The following is a 16,092-nucleotide window of genomic DNA, read 5'->3' as shown; positions in this document are numbered from 1 at the left end:
ACCTTAATCTAAAGTTCGATTAAAAAAAAAAAGATACTCCCCCTACCTAAAAGAGAGAGAACAAAAATAAATTTAAACAACCATCAATATTATTTCCTATGGAATGCATATATTCCCATTCCAGAGCTAGTCACTAAGCCGGTAAAGGAATCCATAACAAAATCGTTTAAGTTATATCTAGAAAATCGAGTTGCCAACAGTAAAATAGTTAACTAGAGCAATTTCCAGCAAATGAATGCTTTCTGTAAAACAATAAAACCACATTAGTGCAACTCGGTTAAGGAAGTAAAAGCACTGGATCCAATAATTAGATGATGTCATGCTTTAAAAATATGTCCAGGCCCACAGAGACCACAAAATGGATGACGAATGATGCTCCCGTGTACACTGTTAAAATGCAACTTCAGCTCCAGGAACTAGAAAGGAAAAAAGTCCACCTCCTTTGTGTGTGTCTGTGTGTGTGTCTCCAAAAGAAAAAACACACAAGACAAACGACAGTTGTTACCTATGGGTGAGGGTTGGGGTGGGAGCTGGACAGAAGGGAGACAGGAGTGAAGGTGAGACTTTACACTGTTTGGTGTTTGTGCTTTTTATTTTTGAACCATACTAATGGATTACCCAGTCAAAAATTATATAAATTTTTTAAAAAATGAATAAAAATCCAAGCTTCATTTCACTAAAATATTATTAACATTTCAGGTAGTTATTATGATCCAGTGGCATCACCAAGGGGTGTTTGGGACACCGGGTGAACCTGTCAAAGTCAGAGGGGGCGACACCAAAATGACTGTCTATAAAATTCTTGTGCAGTGTTTCCGCAGAAAGTTATTATTTTTTATAAAAACATCCCTGTAGTTAGTTATAACAAAAAAAAATTTCGGAAGCCCAGCTTACATATATCAATATACCCACAAGGCGAAACTCACTGCTGTCGAGTCAATTCCAACTCACAGCAACCCTGTAAGACAGAGTCTAACTGCCCCACAGGGTTTCCAAGGCTGAAATCTTTATGGGGAAACCCTGGTGGCATAGTGGTTAAGTGCTACGGCTGCTAACCAAAGGATCAGCAGTTCAAATCTGCCAGGCGCTCCTTGGAAACTCTGTGGGGCAGTTCTACCCTGTCCTATAGGGTCACTGTGAGTCAGAATTGATTCGACGCCACTGGGTTTGGAATCTTTACGGAAGCAGGCTACCCCAACTTTCTCCCACGGAGTTGCTGGTGGGTTCGAACCACTGACCCTTTGGTTAGCAGCCAAGCACTTAAACACCGTACCACCAAGGCTCCTAATATACTTTCTGAACCTTCTAATGCACTCCGGTCAGAGCTGTAATTATTACCCAATTAACAATGATGCTTCGAATTGTGTGGTTTCGTCTTCATGTGCTATAAGCATGCACTGTTGTTTTCACTATTTTTATAGTCCCTGATTTTGTCAAATTTTCTGGTGTTTTAGCTACAGTATTAAGGTTATTGGCATTATTAGCATGGGGGAGTAATACCATGAGTTACCGCACTGGGTGTCACCAACCTTAGTGATACCACTGCTGTGCTCAAATGTTTTAATCTTCTGTACATATTCTACTTTAAATAATATAACCGAGTTTGTCATAAAAATTAACAAAATTTTTGTAAAATTTTATTTTTACAAGTCATTTTTAAATTTTAAAATACAGATATTATAGACAGACCCCTAGAAAATAAAAGTGGGAAACTGTCCATTTTATATTTTATTCACTCAAGAATAGATGCTCCATCATGAAACCATTTGGCAGCCCAAAACTAGCTGGAACTCAAGAACTATCATTACACAAGGGTTTGCCATAGTTTTTGTAAAATGTCATAATAATAAAAACTATAAAATCAAGAAACGAGGGTTTTTTGGTTTATTTTTCCTTCACTTTATTCTTTCTAAGACTTTTACAAAGGGTACATGTTCCCAGAGCTGAACAACCCCTGGTCAACATTAGCAAAACCTCATTCTGCCAAATTTCCTTCATTGATGAAATAAATCCTAGGGTCAGAAGACAGAAAAACTACTTTTGACCATTTCTTAAGATGGTCTCACTGCCCAATCACAACTTAATTCCCTAAGTAGTTTTCCCAGCTATTTAAAATTTTAGAGGCAAATAAAGCATCCTTTGCCCCAACCGATATCTGCTACTTCAAGTGAGGCCACAACGGTCTGTACTCATACTTTATGGTTTATGTCAGCTTTCCCTGTATTCTCTTCTAGTTTACCCCTATGATTCCCCTGAGATAAATGGGCTTACATGTTCCAAATGAACATACTTCTTCATGAAATCTGAACACTCCACAGAGAACTGATCCCATAGGCAAAGTTCCATTCAGTGTGAGGGAAGGAAGCTAGGTCAAAGTGGAACCTAAGTTTGAGATAGGAATATAAAAGAACAAGGCCTAAACATTTCTGTCCCCTCATCATATTAATTTCCAGTACCCTTTGTCCTTTGCTCCTTATCATTGTTATACTCCTTCCTCCATTCCTCACCCTACCCACGACACCAAAAATACATATACACCTCTACCCACCACACTGGCTTTTAGAGAAAGGTATGAAGATAATGGACAAGAAGTAGAAAACCTACAGTCTTACTGATGAAGAACCACAGGAAAGAGTTCGGGGCAACCGCAGTCACTGGAAAGTGTGGTGAGGGGTCCCAGTAAAGAGAGTGAAAAGAACGGGGAGCCTTGAATTGTGTGTATAAATTTGGTCCAAATCTCAGGTTGAACCCCGGACCAGGCATGTACAGAATAGACCCCAGGCAGCACAACTAAGGCTAAAAGAATGGAAATGAGATCTGAGCTGCTACCCAAGAAACAATTTACAGTTTTAAGTCAAAACCTATTCAGTCTGTATGCTGAGCAGATAACCCAGGAAGCTGGACTATATGAAGAAGAAAAGGACAACAGGATTGGAGGAAGACTCATTAACAACGTGCGTTATGCAGATGACACAACCTTGCTTGCTTAAAGTGAAGAGGACTTGAGGCACTTACCGATAAAGATCAAAGACCACAGCCTTCAGTATGGATTACACCTCAACATAAAGAAATCAAAAATCCTCACAATTGGACCAATAAGCAACATCATGATGAGCTGAAAAAAGACTGAAGTTGTCAAGGATTTCATTTTACTTGGATCCACAACACCCATGGAAGCAGCAGTCAAGAAATCAAAAGATGCATTGTATTGGGTAAATCTGCCAGAAAGGACCTCTTTAAAGTGTTGAAAGCAAAGATGTCACCTTGAAGGCTAAGGTGTGCCCAACCCAAGCCATGGTATTTTCAATCATATCATATGCATGTGAAAGCTGGACAATGAATAAGGAAGACAGAAAAAGAATTGACACCTTTGAATTGTGGTGTTGGCAAAGAATACTGAATATACCACGGACTGCCAAAAGAACGAACAAATCTGTCTCGGAAGAAGTACAACCAGAATGCTCCTTAGAAGCAAGGATGGTGAAACTCCGTCTCACATACTTTGGACATGTTGTCAGGAGGGATCAGTCCCTGGAGAAGGACATCATGCTTGGTAAAGTAGAGGGTCAGCGGAAAAGAGGAAGACCCTCAAGGAGATGGATTGACACGGTGGCTGCAACAATGGGCTCAAGCATAACAATGATTGTAAGGATGGTGCAGGACCAGGCAGTGTTTCGTTCTGTGGTACATGGGGTCACTATGAGTCAGAACTGACTCGACAGCACCTAACAACAACAACAAAACCAAAAAATAATAAAACCAACATTCTCTGGTGGAATATATCAGAATCTAGAGTCTCCACACCAATATCTAGGACACAACCCAAAATTATTGAACGTGTAAGAAAACAGAAAAATGTGACACATTCTCAAGAGAAAGGATAATAAAGACCAATTTTGAAATGACCACGCTGCTGAAATTTGCTGATAAGAATTTTCACGTAGGTAACACACGGGGTCACCATGAGTTGAGGCTGACTCCACGGCAGCTAAGGACATTAGAACTCTCTGTATGAATTAGATCAATTACTCTTGTAATAAATGAAAAGATGGCAAATATCAGAAGAGAAACAGAAACTATAAAAAAGAACCAAATGAAAATTCTAAAACTACAATAAACAATATCTGAAATAAGCAATTCACTGGAGAGATTTAACAGCTGTGTCCAAGAAATGCACTTTAAATATAAAGTCACAGATAGGTTGAAAATAAATGGATGGAAAAAGTTACACCATGCAGACACTAATCAAAAACGAAGTTGGAATGGCTTTATTAATATCAAATAAAGCAGATTTCTGAACAACAAATAATGCCAGGGCTAAAGAGGGGCATTTCATAATTATAAAAGGGCCAATTTATGAAGAAGACATAAAAATGATAAATATACCCACTAATAACAAAGCTTCAAACTACATGAAAACAAAAAGTGACAGAATTAAATGGAGAACAGACAACTCCACAATCATGGTTGGAGATTTTTAAAACCCCTCTTTTGGCAATTGATAGAACTAGACAACACTCGGTAAAGACTCAGAAGAGCTGAAAACACTACCAACTACCTTGGCCTAATGAATGTTAATAGAACACTACACCTAAGGTTTTTTTTTTTTTTTTTTTACACCTAAGGCCTACAGAAAGCACATTCTTTTCAAGTGCACGGGGCACCTTCACCAACGCAGACCATATGCTGGGCCAGAAAACAAGGCACAAAAGGACTGAAATCATGTGGTCGGTTTACGATGGAGTTAAATTAGAAATCAAGAACAATCTTTAGAAAAATCCCCCAAATCTGAAAATTAACAGCACACTTCCAAATAACACATATGTCGAAGGAGAAATCACCAGGAAAAATGGAAAATACTTTAACTTAGATAAGATTATGCATTGTAACCAAATTTGTGGGCTCCCACTAAAGCAATACTCAGAAAATAATATGGAGCATTAAGCGTTTATATCAGAAAAGTCTCAAACCAATGATCTAAGTGTCCATCTTAAGAAGCTAGAAAATGAAGAACAAAGTAAACTCAAAGGAAGGAAATAACAAAGAGCAAAAACCAATGAAACAGAAAACAAGTGAGAAAATTAGCAAAGCTAAACATTGGTAATTTGAAACCAGGAAGAAAACTGATAAACCCTAGCAAGACTAATCAAGAATTTTTAAAAAAGGGACAGAGAGAACATAAATTCCAGTATCAGGAATGAAAGTGGCATTATCACTAAAAACCCTACAGATAGTAAGAGAAATAAAAAGGAAATACTGCAAACAACTTTATGCCAACAAATCTGACAACTTAGATGAAATGGAAAAACTAAAATTTGCCAGAATTAACAGGATACAGACCATTTCATAATCACAGTCAGATTTTAATACCCCTCACTCACCATTTGAGAGAACAATTCAACAGATTTTTGCAAACTGACACATGATGGGATGGAAAATCAAACTAGTTCTATAACTACTTTAAAAATTTTGAATTCATTATCAAAAACCTTTCTACAAAGAAAACTCCAGACCTTGACAGTTATACTGATGAAATCTATTATACACTTCAGAAAAATCACACCCATCTTACACAAACTCTTTCCAAAAACAAGAGAGAACAATTCCCAACTTGTTTTAGGAGAGCTAATTCCAAAACCTGAAAAGGACATGACAAGAAAAGAAAATTACAGACCAATATCCCTCAAACAGACACAAAGTGAAATCCCCTCACACTCCTAAAAATTACAAATTTACATAACATTCTGTGAAACAAGTTGTTTTGAAAATGAGTAAGTAGAGGTATGGAGGTTTTACAAAATGATCTGAGATGCCTAAAAGTAAAATACAAATCCTAGTTCTACACCCTCCTAACTGTACAGTTTTGGGCAATTTACATAACCCCTCTAAGTCTTAATTTCTTCACCTATAAAATGGGGATAACAGTACCTGCCTCATAAAATTCTTCTATACTGTGAGTTCAAAAGATAAAGAATGCAAAGCGTCAGTATCTGCCACAGGCCCATCGCACTGCAACTGTGACGGCTGCACTGCACCGTAGGTGAACAGCATTCTCTTAAATTGTGCAGTACACAACCTACTCAGCCATACATGGAGGCCTTGCTAATTGCTGAAAAAAATAAAAAACCAGTGTCATATGGTAAAAAACAAAACTTGATTTTTAATCATGAAATATGAATTCTTTTTCCTACAAAACTGTAAAATAGTAGTATGCTGTTCTAGCCATGTCATTAACTTCTTCTAAGCTACAGCACACTTCTGTATTTTACAGCATTCTTAGATTTTCAAAGCTCTCAAAATGCAAATGTTATGCTTGACGACATTTCCAGGGGCAACACGTTAACAAGCTAAATGCCAAATGTTCAAGTTTTTTTTTTTTTTTTTTCCTAACTGTAATGATAAGACAAGATGACAACAATGTTCCTGGCTCAGTATTAGAAAAGGAAAACACATTTAATGAAACATTTAAAAAAATAAACTGTTTGCTATATTATTTTCACATGTGAACATCACCACTCCTTCCTCACCTGATTTGTGTTTCAAATTCGTAGTCATCCCATCAAATTCAGATTTATCAATTTCCCACGCAAGAGGCAGCTTGCCCAGGCTGCTGGATACGTTTTCCAAGCTATTTTCTTCACTATAGATTCTTTCCGATGCACTAGTCGGGATGCCAGTATACCTTGAAGAATTATTTCCAGCAGCTAAAGAGCTGTTATCAGGGAGGCAAGAAGAGCGGGCTGGATTCGGAGTTGTGTAGATTGAGGCTGCCTGGTTGAGAAAAGCAAAGTCTGAGCAGATGGCATAAATTTTTTCCCGAGTATGAGTCACCGGACAACTCCATGGATAATGACCATCTCCTTTAGGACCCAAGGGTGCTGGTGAGGCACTTGTGCAGAAAGATTTTATAGCACCTGGTAGGTTCTCTTCCGGAGACTTTCTCTCAGGTTTGTGCTCATCATTTCCGGAATCACTTGACCTTTCTGTTTCCGCAACGTTAGGCATTGAATGAAAGTACAGAAGTTCTGCTATTAGAAAGAAGTTGCAACTCTTCGTTTCTCGAAGAATAACTTTGACAACTGTTTACAGCATTCTACAAAAATGGGAAAGCTGCAAAGTGGGCTCCTAAGAAGAGAGGGAGGAGAAAGAAAGATCAACAATCTACTGGACACACGAACAGCACTAAAAAGCATATCAAATGTTACTAACATGCCTTCATCCAATAAATATTTTACAAGTACTATACCCACATGGGGAGCCCTGGTGGCACAGTGGTTAAGAGCACAGGTTGCTAACCAAAAGGTCAGCAGTTCAAAACCACCAGCTGCTCTGCAGGAGAAGGACGTAGCAGTCTGCTTCCATAAAGATTTACAGCCTTGAAAACCGTATGGGGCAGTTCTCCTCTGTCCTATGCAGTCGTCCTGAGTCGAAATCGACTTGATGGCAACCACTTTATACCCATATGGGGTCACCGTGAGTCGGAATCTACTCAACAGCAGCCAACAACAACGTACCTACGGTGGTCCCTGGGTGGTACAAACCATCTGTGCTCACCTGGAAACCCTTGTGGCGTAGGGGTTAAGACCTAAAGCTGCTAACCAAAAGGTAAGCAGTTTGAATCCACCAGGTGCTTCATGGAAACCCTGTGGGGCAGTTCTACTCTGCCCTATACGGTTGCTATGAGTCAGAATCGACTGGACGGCAATGGGTTCGGTTTTTTTTTGGTTTGGCTAACCTTTGGTTGGCAGGTCAAACCCACCCGGCAGTGCTGCAGAAGAAAGACCTGGCAATCAGCTTCTGTAAAGATTACAACCAAGAAAACCGTATGGAGCAGTTCTGCTCTGTAACACACAGGGTCGCCATAAGTTGGAATCGGCTGGACAAGCAACACGTTTTTTGGTTTATACCTTCAGCCATATTCCTGACCATCTGTCTTATTAAGAAAAAAAAAAAGGTCTTTATTATGAAATAAAATAAGACATATTATTTTTAAAATGTATAAAGGATACATAATGAATGATGACCATATGCTTAAATCATCAAATAATATAGAATTTAAAATTTTCAAATATCCATCACCTGACAAAAAACAGGTAGGCTTCAATCTAGGTAGTCACTAACTTCTGAAGAGTCTCAGAGGAAAAATCGCTTTTCAAGTCTAAGCCGATTTTTTCTTTTATTATTAAAACAGAGAAAAGTTTAAATAGCAACTGAGGGCATTCAAGGAAGCCAAAGACTGATATAAAAGGAAGTTCCTGGTCAATGAAATCATTACAGGTAATCTGGGAGGCAACCTGACGCAGGTGTCAGGGCAGAGTGTGCCCCTGGGAAAGAAGCTCCATCTCACAGGCTCTAGGCCCAGAGCAGCACTTCTAGAAATTAAACCCACTCTGGGGGCACAGTGGTTACCCACTCGGCTGCTAACCGAAAGGTCAGCAGTTCAAACCCACCAGCCACTCCTCACAATAAAGATGGGGCAGTTTGCCTCCATAAAGATTGCAGCCTCAGGAGCACTCTAGGGCAGCTCTACTCTGTGCTATAGGGTCATTACGAGTCGGAATCGACTCCTAGGCAAAGGGGTTTTTTTTGGTTTATATGATCAGGTATTTTTATTAATAAAGATCTCTGCCCATTTGCTTACTTAAAAATCATAAATAAAAATCACTTTCATAGGTTATAGATACATGATTATATAAAAATCATCACATACATACTGAATAACAAAAACCTATGACTACCAAGGAGCCCTGGTGGTGCAGTGGTTAAGAGCTCAGCTGCTAACCAAAAAGTCAGAAATTCAAACCCTCCTTGGAAACCCTTTGGGGCAGTTCTACTCTGTCCTACAGGGTCACTATGAGTTGGAATCGACTCAACATCAAAGGATATAGGACTACCAAAAAAGGTTACGTTGGCAGGGTTTTTTTTTTTTTTTTTTGGTAGTCATAGGTTTTTGTTATTCAGTACGTATATATGGTTTTTATATAATCATATTTCTATAACCTATGAAGTGATTTTTATTTATGATTTTTAAGTAAGCAAATGGGCAGAGCTATTTACTGATAAAAAAATACCTGATCATATAAGCCAAAAAACCAAACCCATTGCCATGGAATCGATGCCAACTCCTAGTGACCCTATAGGACAGAGTAGAACCGCCCCATAGGGCTCCTAAGGCTAAATCTTTACAGAAGCAGACTGCCCATCTTTCTGTAAGAAATAATGGACAGAAAGAATTCACTCAAAAGCCTCTTGGTTATCCTGAGTCTGTGAGGAGAAAAGTCACAAGGTTCTGTAACTGAAATAAACATAGCTCCATACAAGAAGGGTTCTACATAGCATAAAAAAAAAACCTGCATAGCATAAACAAGGTTCAATTTCCCTTATTTTTACAGGATGTTTTCTCTCCATTTAAAGCCGTCAGGAAGCGGTTTGGTTGTTGCTGTTTCTTTAAGAATCTGTGCACACTGGACTAATTCAAAAGCTAAGAAGTTTCCTGAATACAACCAAACACTTCGAGGGACAGAGTAGCAGGGGCAGGGGTCTGGGGACCACGGTTTCAGCGGACATCTAGGTCAACTGGCATAACAAAGTTGACTAAGAAAACATTCTGATTCTCACTTTGGTGAGTGGTGTCTGGGGTCTTAAAAGCTAGCAAGTGGCCATCTATGATGCATCAATTGGTCCCAGCCCACCTGGAAGAAAGGAGAATGAGGAACACCAAAGACACAAGGAAAAGATTAACCCAAGAGACAGAAAGGACCACATAAACCAGAGACTCCATCAGCCTGAGACCAGAAGAATTAGATGGTGCCCAGCTACCACCACCAACTGCCCTGACAGAGAACACAACAGAGTCCCTGATGGAGCAGGAGAAAAGTGGGGTACAGAACTCAAATTCTAGTAAAAAGATCAGATGTAATGGTCTGACTGAGGCTGGAGGACCCCCGGAAGACATGGCCCCCAGACTCTCTGTTAATCCAGAACTAAAATCATTCCCGAAGCCAACTCCAGACAAGGATTAGACAGGACTATAAGATATAAAATGATACCCGTGAAGAGGTACTTCTTAGCTCAAGTAGATACACGAGACTGAATGGGCAGCTCCTGTCCAGAGGTGAGATGAGAAGGCAGAGGGGGATTGGAGCTGGCTGAATGAACACAGAAAATCCGGGAAGGAAAGGGGAGAGTGCGCTGTCACATTATACAGAGAGCAACTAGGGTCACGTAACAATGTGTGTATAAATTTTTGTATGAGAAACTAACTTAAGCTGTAAACTTTCACTTAAAGCACAATTCAAAAAAAAAAAAAGAATCATCTGTGCAGAGATCACAGTTATCTGCAGGAGAGACGTTTCTCAGTCACCACCAGAGACGGAACCTCCAATAGTTTCAGTTTAGAAACTTCTTTTTTTGATAAAGGAATTCTAGGAGCAGGTATAGTGGCACAGTGGTTAAGAGCTCGGCTGCTAACCAAAAGGTTGGCAGTTCAAATCCACCTTGGAAACCCTATGGGGGCAGTTCTACTCTGTCCTATAGGATCACTAGGAGGCAGGATCGACTCAATGGCAACGAGCTTGGGTTTGGTGTTTTACAGCACGGCTCTAGACTAGTAGCTTTTATGTTTTCTCCTTCTTACTCAACTCATGGTACAACTGTGATATGTAGAAAAGGCAAAGGGAAACTCAGCACCTAAGGTGGTACAGACCAAAGTCTGGTCTTTTTTTTTTGAGGATTCGGTTTCTCTGCTTCTTAGCAGATGTCCTAGAGTAGCATTTCCTGCTTCTTAGCTGTTATCCTCCTACCTTGCTTCTTAGCAGATGTCCTGGAGTAGCATTTCCTGCTTCTTAGCTGTTATCCTCCTACCTTTCTTTCTCTAAAAGCCAGCTGGTGGATAGAGGTATTTGTGGTGTTGGGGCTGTGTGGGTGGGTTGTGGGTAGGATGAGGAATGAAAGACAGCATACAGCAATAATGAAGGGCAATGGGCAAAGGCTAGTGGGACTTAGATTCGGGGGCTGGGGGAGGGAGGAAACAAATGTTCCAGGCACTGCCTTTTTATGTTTTAAATTCCCATCTCAATTTAACTTTCACACTGACATAGCTTCCTTCCTCAAACTAAATGGAAATCTGTCTGTGGGACCAGCTCTCTGTGTGGCAGTGTGGGGATTTTATGACTTATGCTCACTTTGGAACATACATAGGGGAAGAGTCTTATCAAAAGCATAGACTATGGAAAATTACTGCATTTGAGCACAAAAGTCGGGGCTGAGCTTCCTGAAAGCTAAAGACAAAAGAAAACACAGCATTTGTTTAACAAAAAGTATAACCATCTAGTTTTGTTTATGTTTAGGTTTGTCTTAACAGTCACTGAACAAAATAATCTCGTTTGCAATTTTACCAAAAAAACGTGCTCATCAACATAAGGACCTATTTCCTATTGACTGTCAATGAAAACCAACAGTAAACTTACAGTGATAGGTAGCTTAACTTTCTCATTTGAACCTTTTTTTTTTTTGTTCTTTAAGTGAAAGTTGACAAATCATCAATCTCTCATACAAAACTGTATATACACCTTACTTTATATTCCTGGTTGCTCTCCCCCTAATGAGACAGCACATTCCTTCTCTCCACCCTGTATTCCCATGTCCATTCAGCCAGCTTCTGACCCCCTCTACCCTCTCATCTCCCCTCTAGACAGGAGCTCCCCACATAGTCTCGTGTGTCCACTTGATCCAAGAAGCCCACTCCTTACCAGTATCATTTTCTGTTTTATAGTCCAGTCCAATCCCCATCTGAAGTGTTGGTTTCAGGAATAGTCTGGTCTTGGGCTAACAGAAGGTCTGGGGGCCATGCCCTCCGAGGTCCCTCCAGTCTCAGTCTGGTCTTTTTACAAGAATTTGGGGTCTGCATCCCACTGCTCTCCTGCTCCTTCAGGGATTCTCTGTTATGTTCCCTGTCATGGCAGCCATCGGTTGTAGCCAGGCACCATCTAGTTCTTCTGGTCTCAGGCTGTTGTAGTCTCTGGTTTATGTGGCCCTGTCTCTTGGGGTCATATTTACCTTGTGACTTTGGTGGTCTTCATCCTCCTTTGCTCCAGGTGAGTTGAGACCAATTGTTGCACCTTAGATGGCCGCTTGCTAGCTTTTAAGACCCCAGACATGACTCTCCAAAATGGGATGCAGAATGTTTTAATAGATTTTATTATGCCAATTGACCTAGATGTCCCCTGAAACCATGGTCCCTAAACCCCCGCCCCTGCTACGCTGGCCTCCGAAGCGTCATTTGAACTATTTTTGATGGAGAGTTGTCTTTGAAGATTTGTGTAATATTTATAGATCTTATAATTAAAATATACTAGAGAAAAACTGTCAAGTACTAAAAGATATTAGGCAGAAAATAAAAATTACCCAAAATCCCATTACCCAAACACTGCTACTGTTATTTTCTTTCTATGTTGAGTGTCTGATTTGTGTCTATCCTTCCCACTACAATTTAAGGTCCATGAGGTCAGGGACCAAGTACGCTTTGCTCAGATTCCGGATTTCTTGAAGTGAACTAAGCATAATTTATTATTAATAACAAAATCATGAGATACTATTACACTGTAATTATAGGCTCAGGAAATAAGGAGGTAAAGAGGGGCAGTTTACCCCTCCAATAAACAGCCTGCAGCTTGCAGTTTTGTCACATTTTGTATCTCCTTCTGTCCCTATTTTTATAAACCATTTACAAGTCCATTCCCACTCCAAACTCTCCCCTTCCACCCTCATGGTCTGCCATTTCTAATCTGCCTTCTGCATACACATTAGAAAACAATACTACATTTTTTGATCAGGTAACTCGCCTGCCTACAACCCTAGCTGGTCCCCCTTCTACTTTGAGAACAAAATTCTGATACCTTGTCTAGCCCCATGATCTATCATTTCAGTTCCACCTCACTGTCTCCCCTTCCTCTGGATTCAGCCACACTGACCTCCTTCAGGTTCTTTGAATGCTCCCTCTGCCTCCCCCCACCCACTCACTCACCTTTACTTGGTTAATTCCCACTCGTCCTTCAGATCTCAGGTCACATGTCCCCTTAGAGGGAGAGGGGGAGCCGTTGCTCTTCAAGCAAGGCAAGGTCTCCCTGTATATACTCAGGTATCTTTCCTTCACAAGTCTTAACCCAGTGCCGTAAGTCAATTCTAGCTCATAGCCACACTATAGGACAGTACAGAACTGCCCCCATAGGGTTTCCAAGGCTGTAAATCTATACTGGAGCAGACTGCCACATCTTCCTCCCTTGGAGCAGCTGCTGAGTTCGAACTCCTGACCTTCAGATTAGCAGCCAACTGCTTAACCACTGCACCACCAGGGCTCCTCTCCCAAGTCTTACCAGGGTGCAGTTTTACATTTATGCTGATTATATGATGAACAGCTACCTCCTGCAAGTCTGGTTTTGGTGACTATTGTGCGCCAGGAGAAACTCTGGTGGTGCAGTGGTTAAGCACTTCGCTGCTAATGGAAAGGTCAGTGGTTCGAACCCACTGGCTGCTCTGCAGGGAGAGAGATAGGGCAATCTGCCTCCATTTAAAGATTACAGCCTTGGAAACCCTAATGCTCTGTCCGACAGGGTCACTATGAGTCAGAATCAATCAAGGACAGTGGGTTTGGTTTTGGTTTGGCTGTATCTCCAAGACCTAGTATCTGAACACGTTTCAGTCAACGAGTATTTTTTAAGTGCCTACACCATGCCAGGCACTACTGTAAACAATGATTAGGAGTCTAAATTTTGGTTACTCAGGAATCCTTCCTGATTTTCATCTGTGAGAACTGAGATTCCCCAATCCAGGTTAATGAGGTGTTTCTATATTAAAATTTATCGATAAGAATTATTTAAGGACTTAAGTCTCAACTCGATTTATTCATAAAATGTCACTAGCAACAGAAATATTTTTTAATCAAGTTTGTGTGTAAAGCAAAGTTTTATAAAATGGCAAGCTTTAATTGCCCCACAGGAGTAACCATCTTCTAAAGAAGCCCTTGGAATGAATTATTCTGTAAAATAAATGTCCCATTTTTAAAGTCAACAAGCATCACTTAGGCTGTATTTTAAGTCCATATTTCTAAGTATCTTGGAGAGGTAAACATTTTTAAAAATCTGCCTTCCACCTATGACAACTATGATGAGCTATATTCTTGTACAGAAAACCCCTCGGGCACACGGGCAGTTAAGTGACTAAGGGCGAACACCCACCAAGGACAGGACTAGAAGAACCGATGGGATCCCCCCCCCACGCCCCGGTCTTTCCTCCATTCTTTCCGACCAACCCCCACCCTCGCCCTCAAGACCCCTGTTTCTTCACGGACAGACCAAAGCCTCCCTCCCGAGAGCAGAGGCCGCCGGCCTAGAAAGGATACCGAGGTGGCTCTTGCACGCGACGCCAGGATCGAGCCCAGCTTTCTGGAGAGGCGAGGAGAACTCTGCGCCTCGGAGATGCTCCGGCACGGACGCGGCGGGGCCGGGCTCCGAGGCCGCCGGGGCACGGAGGCGAGAGGCGGCGCAGGCCCGGGCTGCCGAGCCGGGGTGTGCGGAGGCGGCGCAGCGCAGAGAGGCGGGAGCCGGCGGCGCCCCCGCCGCGCGCCCCTCCCCGGGGCGGCGCAGCGCTGGGAGACGCGGTGCCGAGGAGCCCAAGTGTGGGCGCCCTCGCTGCGCCGCGCCCGTTCCTCTCTTCCTGAGAGGCGGCCGCTGAGGCCTCCTTCCTTGCTGGGCCAGAAGATGGAGCTCGCGGCGACAGCGAGGAGACGGAGGCCCGAGTGGGGAGGCTGGAGGCAGGACTGCCTCGAACCTGCCCCGGCTCCGCTCCCTGGTACCAAAGGAGCCTGGGCGGGAGTGAAGAGGGCAGAGTCATTGCACCAGGGTGCAGAGGGACGCCCCCGATTCAGGCTTTTTAATAAACGATTTGCTATCATTAATAAGGATGACTGCAACAATTACAAAATTAAAGCTCTGCCTCGGTTTCCGGTCAGGCCCGCTTTGGATCACGGAGCCGGCTGCACAGCCCGTCGAGGTTTTCAGGCAGCTGACCCGGTCGACAGAGGGCGAGGGAGACGGCGGCTCCGGGTCCGACTCCAGAGCTGACCGGGAGGGCTCTGGCGGCCGCCCGCTCCGCAACCCTTGCTAGCGACTCCCCTGGCCCGAAGCGGGCGTGCGGGGGCGAGGGGACGGCCACCGTGCGCTTGCTCGGTGCCAGAGCCCCTGTCGGGTCTGGGCTGAAGACGAGCGCGTGGACAGGAGCCCCCACTATTTACGAGATTGATCCGGGCTCCTCCAAGTCGAGCTGTGTTCACAAGCGGACTCGTCCTTTCTCTTCCTACCAGTTCTCCACCTTGCGGCCCAGGCTCTGGAGATCTAAACTCGGCGTTTCGCCTCCTTCCCGGGGAGAAAAGACACAGATGCAATGGCCCTCCATTCGGACGGACACAGGGCACGGTACAAGAAGTGACCCCTGGACAGCCCAGGCGGGGTTGGAGGCGCCTAACAAGGAAGGCGGCACCCGGCACGGCCAGCATGCGCCCGGGGTTGCCCTGCGCGTCGGGGACGCAGAGTGCGCTCCAGCTGGCCGCGGCCTCGGACCCTGCCCACAGCCCAGGGGTACCTCTGCTGCCTGTCCGGCGGGGTGGGTCGCTGCGGCCGCGGCCGAGCCGAGCACGGTCCCGGCACTGCAGCCTCCAGCGTGCTGACAGCCCGCCCGCGACGCGCCCTGCGGTTACCCAAACGAGCCAGGGACGCGCCGGGGCTGGCCGTGCCCCACGATCAGTCGACGGAGCACATTCTACAAAACCTTTTTTTTCCCATCATGTTTTCTACCTGCCCTCTGCACGTGCGGAAGCTATGATGACCAAAAATAAAATCTTAGCAGTGCCTTCAGACCTGCGTGCCTCTCTTTCCGGCATCTGTAGTATTTATCCGTTCCCCGAAACCGGTGAGCGAAAAGTAAACAAATCAGTGAGAGCTGGGTAAAAGCCGGCAGGATTTCCGCCAGCCCAGCCGCGAACTACAAATCCCAAGAAGCGCGCGGCGCCCCGGACGCGTGTCCACTCCGCCATCCACT

The 16,092-nt window shown here is 43.2% G+C and overlaps 1 protein-coding gene across 6 annotated transcripts in view; it reads right to left on the bottom strand.

Moving 5' to 3' along the window:
- Positions 1-16,015, bottom strand: part of BIVM (basic, immunoglobulin-like variable motif containing) — a 43,519-nt gene extending 27,504 nt beyond the window's left edge. The window contains exons 1-3 of one of the 6 annotated variants that reach the window (XM_049867673.1): positions 15,912-16,015; positions 7,760-7,929; positions 6,528-7,125 (exon numbers count right to left, since the gene is read on the bottom strand). In XM_049867673.1, coding sequence (XP_049723630.1) covers positions 6,528-7,005 — 478 coding nt within the window. In that variant the 5' untranslated portion in view covers positions 7,006-7,125; positions 7,760-7,929; positions 15,912-16,015. Of the gene's footprint in view, positions 1-6,527; positions 7,126-7,759; positions 7,934-9,618; positions 13,364-14,398; positions 14,484-15,848 lie in introns of those variants that run through there. The other 5 variants (XM_049867670.1, XM_049867674.1, XM_049867671.1 and 2 more) reach the window with 5 other exon arrangements.
- Between the last annotated feature and the right edge of the window lie 77 nt (positions 16,016-16,092).

Source organism: Elephas maximus, chromosome 23 (genome assembly GCF_024166365.1).
Source record: "Elephas maximus indicus isolate mEleMax1 chromosome 23, mEleMax1 primary haplotype, whole genome shotgun sequence".
Lineage (NCBI taxonomy): Eukaryota > Metazoa > Chordata > Mammalia > Proboscidea > Elephantidae > Elephas > Elephas maximus.
This window is presented reverse-complemented; position numbering and strand designations above follow the sequence as displayed.